The 18,565-nt window shown below is 47.2% G+C and overlaps 1 protein-coding gene across 4 annotated transcripts in view; it reads left to right on the top strand.

Annotated features, from left to right (window-relative positions):
* Positions 1-18,565, top strand: part of NAV2 (neuron navigator 2) — a 392,023-nt gene that overhangs the window by 323,830 nt on the left and 49,628 nt on the right. For 3 of the 4 annotated variants that reach the window (XM_035012441.1, XM_035012442.1, XM_035012443.1), the window contains 7 exons: positions 332-1,034; positions 3,670-4,137; positions 4,773-4,838; positions 6,249-6,293; positions 8,736-8,896; positions 10,533-10,721; positions 17,239-17,291. In XM_035012441.1, the coding sequence (XP_034868332.1) occupies positions 332-1,034; positions 3,670-4,137; positions 4,773-4,838; positions 6,249-6,293; positions 8,736-8,896; positions 10,533-10,721; positions 17,239-17,291 (1,685 nt within the window). Of the gene's footprint in view, positions 1-331; positions 1,035-3,669; positions 4,138-4,772; positions 4,839-6,248; positions 6,294-8,735; positions 8,897-10,532; positions 10,722-11,263; positions 11,352-15,861; positions 15,873-17,238; positions 17,292-18,565 lie in introns of all 4 variants that reach the window. The other variant, XM_035012444.1, reaches the window with a different exon arrangement.

Consider the following 18,565-nt stretch of genomic DNA (forward strand, 5'->3'; position numbering starts at 1 on the left):
CAGAGGTGCCCCCTGAAAATGTTAAGGAGAGCCTTTTAATGGACAGGGAGGAAAGGTCAGTAGAAGGCAGGATCTCTTGCCCAGACATATCAGTGATTGGCTGGCTTCGCTTTGTTCTGGGTAAATTTAGGCTGCTTTGCAAATGTGTAGAATCATTGACATCTCCTAGAAGGCTCACGGTGACAGTAGTAGGCTCGATTATCTTTATAAAAAGGCTACAGCTTTCCCCAAGGAAAAAGTGAACCAGTTCTTTGGAGGAGGGGAGGATTGTAAGCAGATGGGGCTGTACGCTTCTTGGTGTGCATGCTAACCTCACTGCTTTCTCCCTTAGGAAAAACAGATGATGCAAAGGTGTCTGAGAAAGGAAGACTGTCTCCCAAAGCCTCCCAGGTGAAGCGCTCCCCATCAGACGCAGGCCGCAGCAGCGGTGACGAGTCCAAAAAGCCCCTCTCCAGCAGTTCCAGGACCCCCACTGCCAACGCCAACAGTTTTGGGTTCAAGAAGCAGAGCGGCTCGGCCGCTGGGCTGGCCATGATCACAGCCAGCGGGGCTACCATCACCAGCAGGTCAGCCACACTGGGCAAGATCCCCAAGTCATCCGCACTCGTCGGTCGGTCCGCTGGCCGGAAGACGAGCATGGATGGGGCCCAGAACCAGGACGATGGGTACCTGGCTCTCAGCTCCCGGACCAACTTGCAGTACCGGAGTTTGCCAAGGCCCAGTAAGTCCACCAGCCGCAACGGGGCCGGGAACAGGTCTAGCACCAGCAGCATCGATTCCAACATCAGCAGTAAGTCCGCGGGCCTGCCGGTGCCCAAGCTGAGGGAGCCTTCCAAAACGGCCCTGGGCAGCTCTCTGCCCGGTCTGGTCAACCAGACGGATAAGGAGAAAGGCATCTCGTCTGACAACGAGAGTGTGGCTTCCTGTAACTCGGTGAAGGTGAACCCGGCAGCCCAGCCTGTGTCTGGTGCGGCTCAGGCGACGCTCCAGCCAGGCGCCAAGTACCCCGACGTGGCCTCTCCCACGCTCCGCAGGTAAGCGGGTCGATGGTGCTGAGCAGAGCTGGAGTACGTGGAATGGCGTCCCGAGTGAATCATTTTTTTTTGTTCCTCGGTGAAAACAGCCTCTGTGTTTCTCCACTTCTGTTTAGTCAGAGCCTGCCAGCGATTTTGTAGTCTGCTGATTATTTCCCCACACAGGGAGGAAAAACCTAAGTGTCTGAATCGGTCATCCTGGGTTCGAATCCTGAGTCCACCTTAATTAGCCACCATGTATCCTTTCTTAACAATTCTGTTTCGGCTTCCTCATCTGTAAAATGGGAACACCTACCTGAGATTTCACGTGAAGATTAACCTACATAGCCATATCTGGCCCATAGTAGGTGCTCAGTCAAATCTGGCCACCCTCCAAGATGAGATCTTAATAATCCCCCTAGACCCCAGGTGGGTATATGAGGGGAAGGCAGAAGATCTTCCTCCCCTCCTCTTGTCTTATTAATTCTGTGGCTGAGATTCTTCATCATTATGCCAGACCGTGAGCTCAGCCAGATCCTTCTTCTCTCAACCAGCCTAGTATCCCCCTTGCCACATACTTTTTTATACTGCATGCTTAATTCCAAATTTGTTTCTGAAATTTTAGCTTTCTTAAAAAAAAAGCTTTTAAAGCAGGAGTGTTTCTGAAAAAGAGAAGTTGATTTCTTACTCCCTTAAAAAGGCATTTTCCCACATTTCCACACTGAATGGAAATTTTTATGTGAAAACAGTGTTATTTTTTAAACAGTTCCTTTCTAAATGTATAAGCTTTTGCTTGCTCATATTATCTCATTATCATATCTGCTGGACCATCCTCAAACTGCAACTGTGTAGGACAGAGCTTATCTTACCTTCCCAGGAAATGGCTTATCAACTAGGAAAGAGTATAAGTACTGGATAGAAAATTAAGTAGTGAAAAATAAAGATTATGTGCCCCCATGTACATATTTGGGGGTGAATAGGAATGTTTGAAAAGACTTCAGAAGAAGCATGTCATGTGAAATGTGTAATGAAGCAGTTCCCTGTTCTTTGTCTAGACTTGATTATTAGAATTTCAGTAATGATTATTTTTTCAGGGGAAGGTCCTGTTGGGCTGCTCTTTGTTGTTTTAACAGGTTGCCTTGTAAATGAAAATTTTCTCTGCTTTTTGCCTCAAGTATTATATGTAATATTCACTCGTTGGTATTATAGATTTCCTTTAGTAACTACAAAGGTATTTTACTGGACCCTTAGGCTACCGTGATAGAATACATGAAAATGCATGCAGATTCTTAGTCTTGACATTGAACAACTTTCAGCCAATTCCTGTTAATTACATTTTTCCTAAATCATTAAGAGGTGTTCTCAATTTCCTCTTTGTGCATTAGTACAGAGAAGAGAAATCTTAGATCAAGTGATAGCTCTCCTCAAATGATTTGAAGGACTAGCAGACAAAAGATTGGGCTTTTTCTGTGTAGTTACCTGGAGGAGAATTAGGGGCAATGAGAAAAAGTAAAGAAGATAGATCAGATTTTGGTTTTCTAGTGATTAGAAGCGCTTGACAATGGAATGAGTTACCCTTAGAAGTAGTGAGGTTCCTGTTAACTGGAAGTATGTAAGCACGCCAAAGCCAAGATCCTACCAGAAGATATCTAGATCATTCTCTGGTTGTCATCAGGCAAAAAAGATTGTTTTCTAATCTGTCACCAGATACTGTAGTGAGGATTGATTATGTGTATGTATGTTTGTTCTTACAATAATTGGGATTTTTAAGGACTCCCAGGAGAGAACAAAAATCAGACTCATGCCGTGGAGTAGCTGGGTGCAAGGCAACCTGCCTCTCAAGATATGTAGTAGTTTTGTCACTGCAGAGATGCACATTCCACGAGGGTTTGGTGGCTGGAATTACTTGCATTCCTAGAGCATGTACCGGTCCTTGGACTTTAAGACAGTTCTGCCATTCTTCATAGAGAGTCCTGTTGCCAAAGGAAGAGAGACACACATGTGCCATTCCCGGTGTTTCAGATGGCACATTTTTGGTCATCAGCAGGGGGGATGACATGGAATGACATTTCTGTCTCCAAGACCCAGTGTGTCTGATCTTACATCTCATGACTCCAGCAAGATTTCTCTGTAGATCCTTGGGTAGGACTAGCCTCCCATCTTTCATATGGGCGTTCACTTGAGGAGAAATCCGTGAAGATACTTCTCCCAGGCCCCATCCAGGTCTAGACTCGTGTTCTTGATTGTTCATGTCATCCTTAGAGACCAAAGCAACCAAAACCTTTGGAATTGAACTGTCATAAACTGAGTACTGCTTTGTGTCCAGGGTCTCGGATACAAAGACGGCTAAGACAGCTCTTTTTCCTCTAGATGTTTCCCGGGCCGGGACCGTTTTCTAGTTACCCGATTTTTGGAAATAAAGGGAAGCAAGATCTGGGACCATCATGGCTAGGCCTATAGAACATTATTTCGTGTTGCCCTTGGGGTTTCGGCTACAGCCTAGAACTTGAAGCTAGAGCCTTGTGATACACTGGTGTCCAGGCCCCCTGCATGGTGGCTTTTCCCAGTGGAGCACCATTAGCCATTTCATACTTTAACGGCTCGGCGCCCCTCGTCGCTGGCTGTTCAACCTGCACAACCCTTTGTCTCTTCACAGACTCTTTGGTGGGAAGCCTACCAAGCAAGTGCCCATTGCCACAGCAGAAACCATGAAAAACTCAGTGGTGATCTCCAATCCTCATGCCACCTCGACCCAGCAAGGTAACTTAGAGTCCCCCTCAGGCAGCGGCGTCCTGAGCAGTGGGAGCAGCAGTCCTCTCTACAGTAAGAATCTGGATATCAACCAGTCTCCTCTAGCCTCCAGCCCCAGCTCAGCCCACTCGGGCCCTTCCAACAGCCTCACCTGGGGCACCAACCCCAGCAGCTCGTCCGCGGTCAGCAAGGACGGCCTGGGCTTCCAGTCCGTCAGCAGCCTCCACACCAGCTGCGAGTCCATTGACATCTCCCTCAGCAGTGGAGGGGGGCTGAGTCACAATTCCTCCACGGGCCTCATCACCTCCTCTAAAGACGACTCCCTGACACCCTTCGTCCGAACCAACAGCGTGAAGACCACGCTGTCGGAAAGGTTGGTGCCGTGCACTCGCATCTCTCCGAGGACACCCTTCCGCAAGTCAGAGGGTTTATGTTAGGGATCCCAGATGTCCGTTCACCTTTGCCTGGGAGATGGTGCTCTTTCCAACCACTGCTGTCTTTCCGTGGGGAAGCCAGGTCGGGATGGAATTCAGCTCGGCTCTCCTTCCTGTTACCTTTTCCATCGTGGTTATTCTCAGTGCTTAGAGCTGCCGGCAGTCTCTGGGGGGCAGGTTTAATGCTCCCTTTTGAAATGGCATTCCTCCTTGGAGGTCCTTCCATTTTATCCTGTGCGCTCATCAGCTGCTTGTTTCCCCTCCCCTTGTCCTTGTGCAGGCAGAGTGGGGGGCAGGAAGCATTGTAGGCAGCAGGGTGGACTTGGTGGGCATCATGGCAGACACCCTCCTACCGAAGGGCTGCCAGCCAGAGTGATCAGGAAACTCAAAGCAGCCTCAGAGCCCCGGATTTCACTGCAGCGTGCTGTGTGTCGTGTTTCTCCACGTAGGCGAGAACGCTGGGATCTGCACTGGGACTGAGAAAAATGTTCTAATCACTGTGTGTGTAACGACCCCTCCCCTTTCTTCCCATCTAATGTTCCTTCTCTTATTTTCTACCTGCCTGGACTTCTAGCCCTCTCTCTTCCCCTGCTGCTAGCCCTAAGTTCTGCAGAAGTACTCTGCCCAGGAAACAGGACAGGTAATGACATTGTAGGCTGGGGACCCCACCGAGCCTCCGGGTTCCTCTGCCCATCTGTGTCAAGCTAGACGTCTTGTGTGAGGCTGTTGGCCTGAGGCTTCCGCTTGTGTTCGTGGCTCTGATGTACCCTGTGACCCCAGACATGCCAATGAGGGTCTGCCCCACTGTCCACGCCAGCCCTGGAAGCGGTAGAGTCAGGCCGGCCCGTCCTTCCCCAGCTTGGGAAGGAAGCTCAGCTGCTTGACCTGGGGCGGCAGACGCCCTCACTTGCATCTCTGCCTTCCTGTGGCATGTTCCCGCTTCCCAGCTCCCCGGCTTCCCATCCTTTCTCCCGTCTCTCTCCCCTCTCCCTCCCAGCCCAGAAATGATCTACCACCCACTGTGCGGCACAGCCCTCACCTTTGTCTCCCCCACCCCTACTCCCCACGCAGCTGGCTCTCTTCCCTTCCAAAGTCCTTTCCTGCAGTTTGGCTGTTGCGTCTTGCAGGCTGTTGTGTTCTGTGTGCCCGTTTCCTGTAATGATAATGAAAAAGGATGTGGAGGGTTGAGGCTCTACAGACTAAGAGGCTTGCTTGCCCCTAGCTGCCCTGTGGGTGGGCCTCAGAGATGGACACTGACCTCCGGTTTGTGGGGGAGCCACAGCTTGGCCAAACATAATAACCAGATGTTGTTTCATGCTAGAAAAAAAAAATTAATGAAAATCCTCTTCACCCCGTCAACAGCAAAAACTTTGTTTTTGTCAGATTCACAGACCAAGCCTTTAAACCCTTATTCTTTGGAAATCCAAATGCCTTGACTTTATCAGCCAGCAAGTCGTAACATGCCCCGATTCGGGCCCAGGGCTCAGCTCCGAGCTACAGCAAAGTAAGAGGGACCTGGAATTCATGTTGTTACAGATGAATTCCAAATATGCAGAACTGCTGGCCTCTTGACACCCTCCAGCAAGTCCCTTCTCTCACGGGAAGTCCTCGTCAATGGCATTTGGGGGTGGGCCAGAGGTAGGGGTGCAGGGAACCTGGCATCTCTCTCTCTGAGAAGCAGTGGTGCTGGTACAAGGCTGGGTGACTGGGCAGCAGAAGGTGTGGGCGCTGCTTTGACCTGGGGCAACCCCTGAGTTTTGCTTGGCACCTATGGCAAAGGAGGAAGAGTTGGGGCCCAGTGGACGGCTCAGGCCTCCTGGTGCCTCGGAGTAAGGTATGCGGTGGTGTCAGCCAGGCCCAGGATCAGGTTTCTCTTGTTTTCCGTGGATGTGGATGTGTTGCATGCGCAGCTGGATATAAGGGAGCCCTCCCTGGTGCCGTGAGTCTCTTGCTGCAGATCTCCGGCCCCTCCTTAGCCTTTCCCTCCTTCCCTTGCCTGCTTTCCCTGTGCTTCTCTGAAGTTCTCATTTTTGTTTTAACTTTCCTACAGTGACCCGCACCTTGATAGGAACACTTTGCCTAAAAAAGGACTCAGGTATCTGCGTTTCCTCCTTCCATCCGTGCCATCTGGTGTGGCTTTGGGGCTTGGCTGCGTGACTCTCATGGCTGGTGGGGGTTCGGGCTGGGCTGGGCTGGGGTCCCCGCTTTGGCCACCGCAGCAGGACCCTCTGAAACGGGGGCTTCCCCCGGCCCCCTCTCATTCTCATCGCTCCATCTGTTGGCTTTTTTGCTTGGGCAGGGGCTGTGCTTTTTCAGGCTTACTGTGGCGCAAACCATCTCATGAAGAACATCCCTGGGCAAGCCCAGAGAGCAGTGACTGCTACTCGTGGGACCAGCGGGTTCAGTCGACGAGCTCTTCACCCTGACCATTCTGCTCACGGCCGTCTTCCCAAAAGAAAGGACGTGACTTAGAGCACATTGGTTAGCCAGGACATGAACAAAGGAGAGAAATACCTCCCCCCAAATTGGAAAATATTTAACTTTTCGGGCCACAGAAAATTACTAAAGGCAGATGCTTGGCCCTTCCTAAATATTCTCATTGAAAAACGTGTCAGTTTTCGGTCCTTGACAAGACATGGGTGTGACTGGCTTTGGTGTAAAGAAAAGCCTACCAGGAGGGAATGTCCTTCCATTCATCGTAAGTCGTGGCTCATTTTTGGTGCAAGTCCTGGTTAAGCAAGATGCCGTAAGTCCCCGTTGCTCGCGCCATCTCCTTCACTTTGCCAACCGGAGGGACTCCAGTTCTAATGCCTGCCCCATGGTCCTACTGGATGATGGTTGCGGCTGTCATTTCTCCTGCTCTTTAAACACCTTGTTCTTCGTAGCATTTGCTTCACCCTGCACTAAGCATTAAGTGCTTTCACCAAAAAAAAAAAAGGACTTGGAATGAAATGTTTCATTGCTGTCATGTATGTCTGTAGCTAATAACCTGCAGCTCTTAAGGCTGAGAGCATTTTGAGCAGTAATGGGAGGTAGGTATCAATGCTGCCTTTCAGTAGGAACTCGAGGAAAGCCAATTCTGAGAATCTAAGAATAAAAGTATTGAAAATCCTCCATCAGACGTCCTGCGGGAGGAAGTTCAGCACTGAGGCCATGGAGGAGGGGAGGTGGCAGGGCCTTTTGTGCTTAAGTTTTCTTCGTGCCTGTGAGGGCTTCTTGTCAGCACCCAAGCTAATACTTAGATCATGGCCACTCTCAAGATGAGTTTGACATTAATGCCCCGCTGTTGCCTCTAAATAGTAACTATTTAGGAAGCTAGCCCCTCTAAATGGGAACATTTTGAAGTTATAGATACATATTTTTTTCAGTAGTTCTAGTCTATCAAAATGATGTAGCTCTGGCTTTTTAAAATTGTTTTTTAAAATTTCAGAATAGAGATATGTGCTAGGCTCTCTTCGTGCAATTGATGTGACCTAGAAAATTGTATGTCCATCACCTATAGCAGAAACATTAAGGGAGAAACCTTTTTTTGCGCCCTCTCACTCTGTCTCTCCCTTCTAGCTCCCTCCCTCCCTACACATTCATGTGCAATGCCAAGACACCAGCGACTCTTTTTCTTGAGTCAAAAGAATCCCTCTGGTTCCATAATCAGTAGTCGCCCCACGGTAATCTGTGTCTAAGTCCAAAGGTACTCTGGCCGCTGGGCGCTTCAGAAATTTGAGATGCTGCCTGCGGGCATGATGAGAATAGCATGGATTTTGGAATCAGACATAAAATGGATTGAAATCTCAGCTCGTGATTTGAGGCAACCCCCCCCCCAACTTCTTTGAATGTGAAACGGGAATAATAGCATCTGCATTGCTGGGTGGGTGGGAGGTGTTGACGAGATGTTTCTGAAGGCACCCAGCACATTGGAGACATTGAATACACCATTACCAGATAACGTGACCTAATAAATGAGGAGGTGGACCCCATGACTTCTGTGGCACCCAGTGATTTGGGGTTCCTGTTACGGAGACGTGCTGATGCCACACTGCAGCAAACCTAAGCATCGGTGTCCTCATGCCTTCCGTCATGCTGGTTTCGGATACACTGGGACTTGCGCCCGCTTAACGTGCGCTCGAGAATGCAGATGCCACGAGCTATCTAATTAAAACTTCCTCGAAGCTCTGACGGCAGCTCCTTTTGTTGCTTCAGTCCTGTCAAGGTGGGGGCTTTGAAATGACACTATCATGAATCAACATGTTACAGATACGCCCAGGGACGGCTCCTTTGAGCATTTACCGATCTTGCTCCCTTTATGTATTCCCTTCACACTGAAAAGAATTGCAGTTTTCCCCAAAGGCAGCCAAGTAGCAAAAAAGGGTTTGGAGAAACTTCATAAGTTTCAGGATGTGTAGTGATGTGATTTTTTTTTTTTTTAATAATAATCTTTGGATCTGTATTTTCTTTTTTGTCTATTTATCATCAGCTCCCCGGAGTTCATTTTCATAAGCGTCGTTCATAGTTAATCCCAGCGTAATTTCTGTCTATCCAGGTATACTCCCACCTCCCAGCTTCGCACCCAAGAAGACGCAAAAGAATGGTTACGGTCCCACTCTGCAGGAGGCCTGCAGGACCCCGCTGCCAATTCCCCTTTTTCCTCTGGCTCCAGTGTAACGTCTCCCTCCGGAACAAGATTCAACTTTTCCCAGCTTGGTGAGTAGCCACTGATAATTAGCTGTGGGGATCAGCTCCGTGGGGCGGAGATTAATCTTGTATTTTGAAGGAGGCGTGTGGTCATTGCCATGCGGTCACATCACTCTCCATATTGATCAGCCCTCAGCAATGTAGTTTGATTATACGCAGTTGAGAGCAAAAGAATGAGAAAAGAGAAAAGGTTTTGTTATTCTAATCAGTAATTTATTTATGTGGTTGATGTAGGTAGGCTCATAGCAAAGAGCAAACCATTCCATTTTTGAGAAGAATGTATTGTTTCTAAGACCTCTGAAGACATAGGTTTATATCTGAAGAAGTGGCAGCATATCCCGAGTTTGGTCCTCTGCATTGCTCTACTAAGCTGGAAAATAAAGATACGATTTTGAGTGAACAAGTATTCTTGGAAATGCCTACTACTGACATAATGCTTTGACTGGCACAGTGGGGAAAGGAAAAGAATTTGTAAGACAGCCCCTGCTGACATGTTAATGGATTCTTTTTCAGAGAGACAAACACACCCACACAGACTCATAAACAGGGTAGAAGAGAACAATCCAAAGCTTTATATGAAACCATGTAAAAACTGACTATGATCAGGTAGCAAGTATAATATATAGTTAGAAAAAGGGAAGATCCATTCTGGCTAGAATTACCAGGAAGGATGGGAGCTGAGCTTTCAAAGACTGATAGAGGGGGAAAAAAAATCTTGTCCACTCTCGTCTTGCTCTTTAGAAAGGCGGCCTTTTCTGAATATTGTGAATGATATGTTTATCATTCACAATATCTTTAAGGACAGGTGTGTGGCTTGTAATCAAATAAGGCTTAACTTTTCCCTTTTAATTGAGTAGATACTTTGGAAATACTTTATATTATTGGAGTGGACAGGGGTTTTGTTTGTTTTGTTTTTAAGATTTTATTTATTTATTTGACAGAGAGAGCCAAAGAGGGAACACAAGCAGGGGGAGTGGGAGAGGGAGAAGCAGGCTTCCCGCCGAGCAGGGAGCCCGATGCAGGGCTCCATCCCAGGAACCCCGGGATCATGACCTGAGCCGAAGGCAGACACTTAACGACTGAGCCACCCAGGCACCCCGAAATGGATAGGGTTTTAATAAAAAAGCCTGTTTGGGCCAAGGTGGTTGTGCCCCTTTGCCCTGAAGCTCTTTAGGTGCCATTACAAGCATGCCCCCCTGGAGGCAGTGAGACCTGTGTTCATATTGTTCTTTCCCAGCCGTAACTCTTTGAGGCAAGAGTTTCTTGTCATGCACAAATGCTTCCCATCTGATCAAAAGCCCAGTTGGACTATTTTGGGCTTTGGCTTTAAAGGGAGTTGTTCCAGATGAGTCCAGGGAGTAATTAGCTCATGCCTGGAAGGTGACACTAGCTTGTCAGAACGTGCCAAGTTGGAAAGCTGAGGCCTAGAGCCTTGCTTTGGAAATGGCCCACCTTGCCTCCCTTATTTTTAGCTCTCAGTGTGTTATTCAAACGCTGATGTGACAACCTTCTAGAAAACGGACAAGGGAGAGAAGTTGGCAGGGACAGATATGGCCGATACTAATCAGTCCCATTGTCATCCCCGTCCAGGATTTGAACAGAGACATGAATTTCCAGCCTTTCAGTTCCCTTTCTTTTTTTCCAGCGAGTCCCACCACTGTTACCCAGATGAGCTTGTCCAACCCAACCATGCTGAGGACCCACAGCCTCTCCAATGCCGATGGGCAGTATGACCCATACACCGACAGCCGATTCCGGAATAGCTCCATGTCCCTGGATGAGAAGAGCAGAACCATGAGCCGCTCGGGCTCCTTCCGGGATGGATTTGAAGAAGGTAAGCAAGGAGGGTTGCCGTCTCAAGTTACGCAGTGTCTTAATGGCCCTCCCTACCGAGTTCACAACCCAAGAGCCCACCTGTAAGTGTTTCTACCTCTCTCACTCACTCTGGGGGTTGGGGCTGGGGAACTCTGAATAGCAGGGTCTGGCTCTTCATTCACCTTGTAGGGGGAAGAGGCTGCTGAAGAAACATGAGTGAACTTGGAGCTGACCGAGTTCCACTCTAGGCTTCTCCCTCTTGGACTTGGGCCACAGCTTCTTGGCATGTGCCTCCATCTTGAGGTTCAGCTGCTGGCTCACCATCTTGGCAGACTGAGTTTCTGGAGAGTTAGTTCATTTCCCTGTGCTAACCTACCCGTGTAGCTCTGGGGGCCTGTGGGCAGCCGGCCTCTCCACTCCAGAATTTTCTATTTCTGAAGCACCAGGTTTTTTAAGTTTATTCAGTTACATCCTTTTCCTTCAGGTATGCCCTTTTCCTTCTTTGCTCACTAATTGTGAATATTTGCGGTTGGATTTTTCTGTTTTGCTCATTTTAATCAGAATATTGGGAGAAAGTAGCTGTGGGCATCGTTGCCAGCCCTCTTCCTAATTTGGTTCATCTCTCTTTCCCTTTGTTCCTTCACTCAGGGTGGGGGCTAGGGAAGCAAGCGGTCAAAACGCTGTGGAGGGACAGCCCCACCCCCGAAACTGCTTCCCGAAGTTGGGAACGCTAGGACGTTGGAGTCAGTACTCATTGACTAGTGGTTAAGCATATGGAGTAACACTACCAGGGTTTGAATTCCAGTTCCCCCCTTCTTCGATATATGATCTTAGACGAGTTACTTCACCTCCCTGTGCCTCTGTTTTTTTTTTCTTTTTTTTTTTAAAGATTTTATTCATTTTTTGGCAGAGAGAGACACAGTGAGAGAGGGAACACAAGCAAGGGGCGTGGGAGAGGGAGAAGCAGGCTTCCCGCGGAGCAAGGAGCCCGATGCAGGGCTCGATCCCAGGACCCTGGGATCATGACCTGAGCCGAAGGCAGACGCATAATGACTGAGCCACCCAGGCGCCCCATCTCTGGTTTTTTTTTTACCGACAAAATGAGAATGGTAATAGTACCCAGCTCCTGGAATTACGAGAATTCAGGCACAGATATAAATGTTCGTTCACCAGGTAATGTCATTACATGTCCTAGCCTGTAGACTCAGCATCAACAGTGATGTCCTGGCAGCTGGGACTCCCCAGCCAGGGGATGGGGACTCTCAGAGCAATTGGAGCCCGGGCTATGGGCATAGCCCTAGTTGTGCCTTATTGCCAGTGACAGACGAGAATGGGGGAGAATGTGGGAGGGAGTACTGGGTGCTTCCCTCTGCTCCCAGCACCTGTGAGAGTGGGGAAATAGAAGCCCAGCTGCCTCCTGGAAGGAGAGAACAAATTTGTCTTGTTTTATTTTATTTTTTTTGAAGATTTTAGTTATTTATTTGAGAGAGAGCGAGAGCAAGAGAGAAAGTGAGCACAAGCAGGGGGAGTGGCAGGCCAAGGGAGTAGCAGGCTCCTTGCTGAGCAAGGAGCCCGATGCGGGGCTCAAATCCGGGACTCAAGGATCATGACCTGAGCTGAAGGCAGACGCTTAACTGACTGAGCCACCCAGGTGCCCCCAAACTTGTCTTGTTTAAGAAATCCCTACACAAGCTGAGAGGGAAAGAAACAGAATAAAGGCTTCTGCTTTTGCCCAGTGTACTTGCTTATAAAAAGGGTAAAGGGGTTAGTTACAGGGCACTTGCCCCCTGGTCCATCTTCCTAGCGACGTCACTCCTTTCACCCTGATTTATGTGTCACTTTCACCCAGTGAGCTACAGTGAGCAAGTCTGCAAATCCACATATGGAACCTGCTGGGACACAGGATTAAGGAGGGATGGAGCCAGAGTTACCAAGAGTGTTCTTCTGGATTTAAGAGCTAGAAATGCGTGCTGTAACCACCCCGGGCGGTCATAGTGGTGGATACATTGACCCGAAGGTGAAGGTGTAGGCAGTTGGTCTTGAACTTTTTTCTAGTCCGTGAGCTAGCCAAGCATGGCCACAGAGCATTCCCCAGCCCGCCTGGTGACGACTCACATATGGAGTGTGTCCTGGGCCATATTCATCTTCTCTGTCATGTGTGTACCTGAGTGAACCGTGTTCAGGACTGAAACTTGTCCAAACAAGCACACTTCGCCTCATAAAGATCCGGGACCATTACAGTATCATCATCAGAGAGCTTTTATTTATTCCATCTGGAACCAAGCTGTCAGGCAGCACCACTGTGGAATATCTGGGATGTCAAAGTGATGTTGATTAAAAGTGCTTGCCCACAAGCAGTGTCTAGACTTCTGTAAACCCTAATGATTCATGGTGACGTGGAACTAAAGGGCAGAGGTAAAAATCAAATTTGGGGGGTCGAGGGTAGGGACTGCTGTCGATATACTGTGAACACATAACATTTTCATCTTTTGGGAATGTTGCATCAAATTGCTTTTATTCCTTCCAGGGCTATTACATCACAAAAACAAAATAGAGCTCGTGCAATTAGGTGTTTTTAATTCCATTGGGTGAAGGCTTCCCCGCCCCCCCCCTTTTGAATTTCTAACTCCCAGGGTTATTGAAACGGGGAAAATTTCACATCTCATGTTTGGACAAAACAGAACCTCCTTATAAGAGTCAGTTAGGTATGTTGTACGCCAGAAAGCAGGATAGAAATTTAAGAAGAATTAGCACAAGTACTCGGGTGAAATTTTTGTGGGATTTAATTAGCACTTTCCATTTTGAAGGAAGTGGGAGTCATAAATATGTAGATTAGGTACAGGCATGGCCCAGATGCAACCTTTCAAAGTTATTTCAGGTAAATTAATTTCCATCAGATACATTATGCAATCTTAGAGTCAACTTTAATAGCATACATTTAGGGAGATGCTTGAGGCATTTTGAAAATGGATGTCTTTGCCCAGGGACTTTACCAATCATCCCTAATTGCTAGTGCAATCTTAAGCAGTTCATATGGAATCCATAGGAACAGAGCAGCTTATTAATAAATAAATCTGCAACTCACTTGGGTTTCTAGGCCCTGAGTTATACTTGTGATTGAAATCCTGGCATGTCTACTGCTAGCAAAGAGACTTGGGGAAAGGGACCTGACCCTGCTCAGCCTATTTCCTGTTCACTAAAAGGTAGAAAATAATTGTGCCTGCTTCAGAGGATTGAAGTGAAGATTAGGTGAGATAAATCCCCGGAAAGCATCTAATGCAAAATGACTTTGAAAGAGGTTATGGTAAGTAGTCAGTCAATGGTAGCCATTCTTACAATTGTCATGTTTTGTTTTCTCCTTCTCCCCAAGGGCCGTTACATCCCTGTTTTGTTTATGGCAAAACTGAGACCAAAGAAGTGCCTTGGGGACTTCGTGCAGCCAGGACTCAGTCCTAAACTCTTGACTGTCAGCCCTCTGTTTTCCTATTCAGTCCTACCTTGACATTTGGTTCTGCCTTGTTGGGCTTTCTTACCTGTGTGAGGCGGACTCAGATCCTTCCTCAGTGTGTCCTCTGTTTTCAGTTCTGCTTCCTTTGCTGGTTCAGAGGGAGGTCCTTTACTTCTAGTACCTCTGATAGTACCGGCAGTGGAGAAGAACTAGGATACGTGCCCAGATGCACATTCTCTGCTCCTAACCAGCTGTGTGTGCCCGGCCGCTTCACTTAGCCTCTCTGGTCTTAATTTACTCTCTTGTGTATTAGTGGTACAAACCCCTGCCCTGTCTGGGAATATTACCTATAAATTTTCTGAAGTGATGAGGATCACTTCCAACAATAGCATACATGAGAAAGTGCGTTGATGAGTATGAAGCTGAAGGTATATGTGAGATGCCAAGTGTGCCATCAGAGGCCTTTGGTTGCTTTATTGGCTGGAAGATGCCCAGTTGTTTCATTCTGTCTAGAGCATGTATGTCTAATCACCTGTACCTTAGGGGTGAAAACATGTTTTTCTCAAACATGCAATTTTTTGCTCATTTGGTTCCAGCTTTGTGTCTGTGTAGATTGGACGAGGGGCTGGGTAAACCATTTTAAAACATACCAAAAGGCTTCAACAAAACAACAAAAACAACAACAACAAAAACAACCCAGAAACCCTTAAATCAGGTCTCTCAAGGGCAAAACAGTCTCCATACTTCTGGTCAGCAGATCCTGTTCCTGAACGTTGTGTGACCTTAAGCAGACCATTTAACCTCTCTGGATTTCAGATTCCTCAGGTGCAGAGATGGCCTAGACAAGTCTCTGTGATTCCTCATAGCTTCACAATTTTAGAGGTATACGTATAGGGCGGAAAACGCATGGTGTGCTTTGCCGTTCTGGCTTTGTAAGGCTTGTGTGCCTTTTGCTGTCCAGAAGTATGCAAGCCACAAAACCCACGTTCTGATTTGGTTCAGCTCACTTGGAGCAAGGCCCACTGCAATGGTTCAGGCAAGCCACATTCAGTTTGGAGTTGACACTGGAAATCAAGGAATCTTTCTTTGGACCACAGCCTTGCTGTTGCTATTCACCGAGTGAGAGGGGTTAATTACAGAGAAAAAGAACTACCTCCACCGAAGCCTGCCAGATGCGCTCTTCGCCTGCGTCCCCGGGTTTGCACCGGGATATTGCTGAGGGCAGTGTCCGTAAGTTTGTGCGTATGAGCTGGAGAGGTAGAAGAGACAAACTTCCACTTTCCAGCAGCCTAGTTCCATGTGGCAGCCCTCTGCCGGCTGAGCAGGTGATGTGATGGAAAGGTGTAGCTGGAGGGTAGCTGCATGTTAGCCACATCTCTTCCCCCAGTTGGCTTCCAGTATAATCTGCCCCTACTGGCCGTGTCATGGGGCTAAAGTAACTTACCCCTTTAGAACATTAGGCCACTCGGTTGGGGCATGAGAGGCGTCTGCTAATGTGTCTGCGTATTAACATGGAAAGCCATTATTGGCCATTAATGCCATAAACTGATTTCTTACGGGGCGTGGGCCAGAGAGGTCATGGATGGCAGAAGAATGGAGGAAAAGATCTAGAACCCTGGCATTGCTAAGGAAGATGGTTGTGAGTGATGGTGTAGCGATAGCCTCAGAAGAGCAGGCACCTTCCAGGAGAGAAGAGGGCCAGACAGGCAAGTCAAGAACTGGGTGGGTTCAGAGAGGGAGGAAGTGCATCCAGTGCAGGTAGGAAGGGAACCGAGGAAAGGCTCCATGGAGAGGCGTTGTTTAAGCTGATCCCGGTGATTTGGACAGGCAAAAACGAGAAGCGTCCTAAACAAAGGGAACAGTACAGGGAGAGACTCTGAGGAGGCCAAGTGCTAGGCAGGGCATGCTTGAGAGAGGAGTGCAGGATTCAGAATGGGATAGGAGCACATAAAGGAAGAGCAGGTCAGGAGGTTTATGGGAAGACAGTGTGGAGGCACCTGGGTGGTGGGCTGAGCTGTTCGTCAGATAGCTCGTGGGCAGGTAGCTTCTGCCCAAAGCTCATTCAAGTTGAGTTCACTTCTTGGGTGGTAAGTGTAAGCCGTTTGGTGCACGTGGAAAGTTATTCCCAAGCCTCCCACTCTCAGACCACAGGGGATAGCTAGTGTGGGGGGTAGAGTGTTCGACTTGTGGTCAGGAAAGCTGTGCCCAATTAAGCGCCTCTGATGTCTCCACAGGCACATTTTTGTCTTTCAAAAAGTTGTCAAGAGATAACTAGGAAAATGTCATTAAAGAATTTGGTTTCCAGAAAGACAAGTCAGAATACTTAGTCCTAGAAAAGACCACAATTTAAAATTACAGAAAAATAATAAAATATCTCCACTGGCTGGGGGCAGGAAGGGGTGCAAAGAGGGTATGAAGATGGTTCTAAGTTAAAAGAACCAGTCAGAAACAGAAAAGAGGACACCACTTGTCATTTTGTACACATGGTAGAAATCAAAATAAGAATCTCTATTTCAGTAGATAATGTTTTCTAAACAAGTGTTCCATGACATGTTCATCTAGAATAAGTTGACTGTGGCCAACAGCCAGCCTCCTTGTTCACAATAATGGGCTCATCTTTGCAACACACGTGACAGATGCTAGCGGGGCATAAAACATATATGCAACGCAGCCGCAACTCTAGAGGAATACAGGAGAATAAAAGAAAGGAGTAAAATGTGCTGGGGTGGAACATGTCACAGGCTGCCTGTGGGTAATAGAATTATGAGTCATGTGGGCTGTGGCAGTGAATATGTTTTCCTAACACTTTCCTGTCCTTGAAAATTTTTATTTAGTAATCATGTATTATTTTCATAGGGGAAAAAAGTACGTAGAGGTTGTAGGGGAAAAAAAGAGGTAAAGGAAAAGAGACTCCCTTAGCAAATTATTCCTTATTTGACTCTGACCTATCGCCAAATCAGGAAAAGGTGGGTCAAGGTGAGATTAAGTTACCTGGTAGTATCCCATAGTGCTGAGTTTCTCCTCCTCTCTCCCTTTTTGTCTCCATAGTAGCCAGCTGTGCAATTCACCTTTTTTTTTTTTTTAATAGTTCACGGATCCTCGCTCTCCTTGGTTTCCAGCACGTCATCGATTTATTCTACAGTGAGTATAAATCAATGCTCTGTGGCTATGACCATGAGAACTGGGGCTCCTTTATCAAGTGTGTCAAGAATAAAATATAAAATAAAATTGCTTCTCCTAGAGAAAGTATGTCCATTGTAAGGGGCTCGATTAATTAGGGAACAAGATTTGAAATTTCACAAAGAGCTTTTGATTATAATGTATCAACCAGTAAATCAGGAACTGACTCCTTTGTTAAAGTGGCATTGTGCTTTGGGTGGTAACTAGTTAGAATGTGTAAGAAGCCTTGGCCACCTGCTGGTAGCCTTAGAAAAGAAAGGCCTTGAACAACTTCTGTCTGCCTCAGTTTCTTTACCTGTCAAGTAGAAAGAATAGCAGCCCCTACCTTGTGGAGTTGTAGTGAGGATTCAGTGTTAGGAAGATGACATTTCACTACAATATAAAATCTTTGAGGACAAGGACTTTTTCTGTTTTTATTCCAAGCACCTACGACAAAGCCTAGCACTAGTAGATGTTCAAAAAATAGGCTTGAATGCAATAAGAAAATGCATGTGAAGCACTGAATATGGTGTACACACAGCACAGAGCAGACGTTGACTCTTATTAGTGTGGACTCTCATCAATGAGTCGTCTATGGAACAAAAGCCATGTATAGCAAATATGGTTCTGGATTTATTCAGGGGCGCTTGCCTTTTTATAGCTATATGTGTAACTGTTTATCTTAAAAACTTTACTTTGGGAATTCCTATTGGAAAAAAATCATTTTCTTAATTGAGAATTGGAAATTCTTTAGCCCTTAATTCCATGGAGGACAGATGCTTTAGTAATTCACTTTTTGGTAATGCCAGGTTCCTGGGCTATATATATATGTAGCAGGACAAACTATATGGCCCCTTAGAAGCTAAAGGCCATCCCGGAATCAAGTGAAAGAGACCAGGGCCTGACTGTTCTTTCTCAGGCCTATAACGAGCAAACAGACTTCAGGGATTGCTGACATGGTCTGACTTGAAGGACCTTGAAATGATCTCTTCTGCTCCTACCCACCTTGCCCCTCCCCATCCAGAACACCTCGTTCCTCAGCCAGTCATCTTGTCTGAAATGTCATCACAGAACCCTCACTTTTTCATTTCTTAGAGATTATTGAAGCCTTTGTCTACTGAGAAAGCATAGAGAGATGACTTTCTGTCAGTTAGTCCATACATTAAGTCCTTTCTTCAAGAGGGGAAATCTGTGACATGGATGCCAAGATGGTACTTTCAAACCCAGGTTGACTTCTTGAACAGGATTTACTGGCC

The sequence above is a fragment of the Mirounga leonina genome, unplaced genomic scaffold (genome assembly GCF_011800145.1).
Source record: "Mirounga leonina isolate KUSES-001 unplaced genomic scaffold, KU_Mleo_1.0 Mir_166, whole genome shotgun sequence".
Classification (NCBI taxonomy): Eukaryota; Metazoa; Chordata; class Mammalia; order Carnivora; family Phocidae; genus Mirounga; species Mirounga leonina.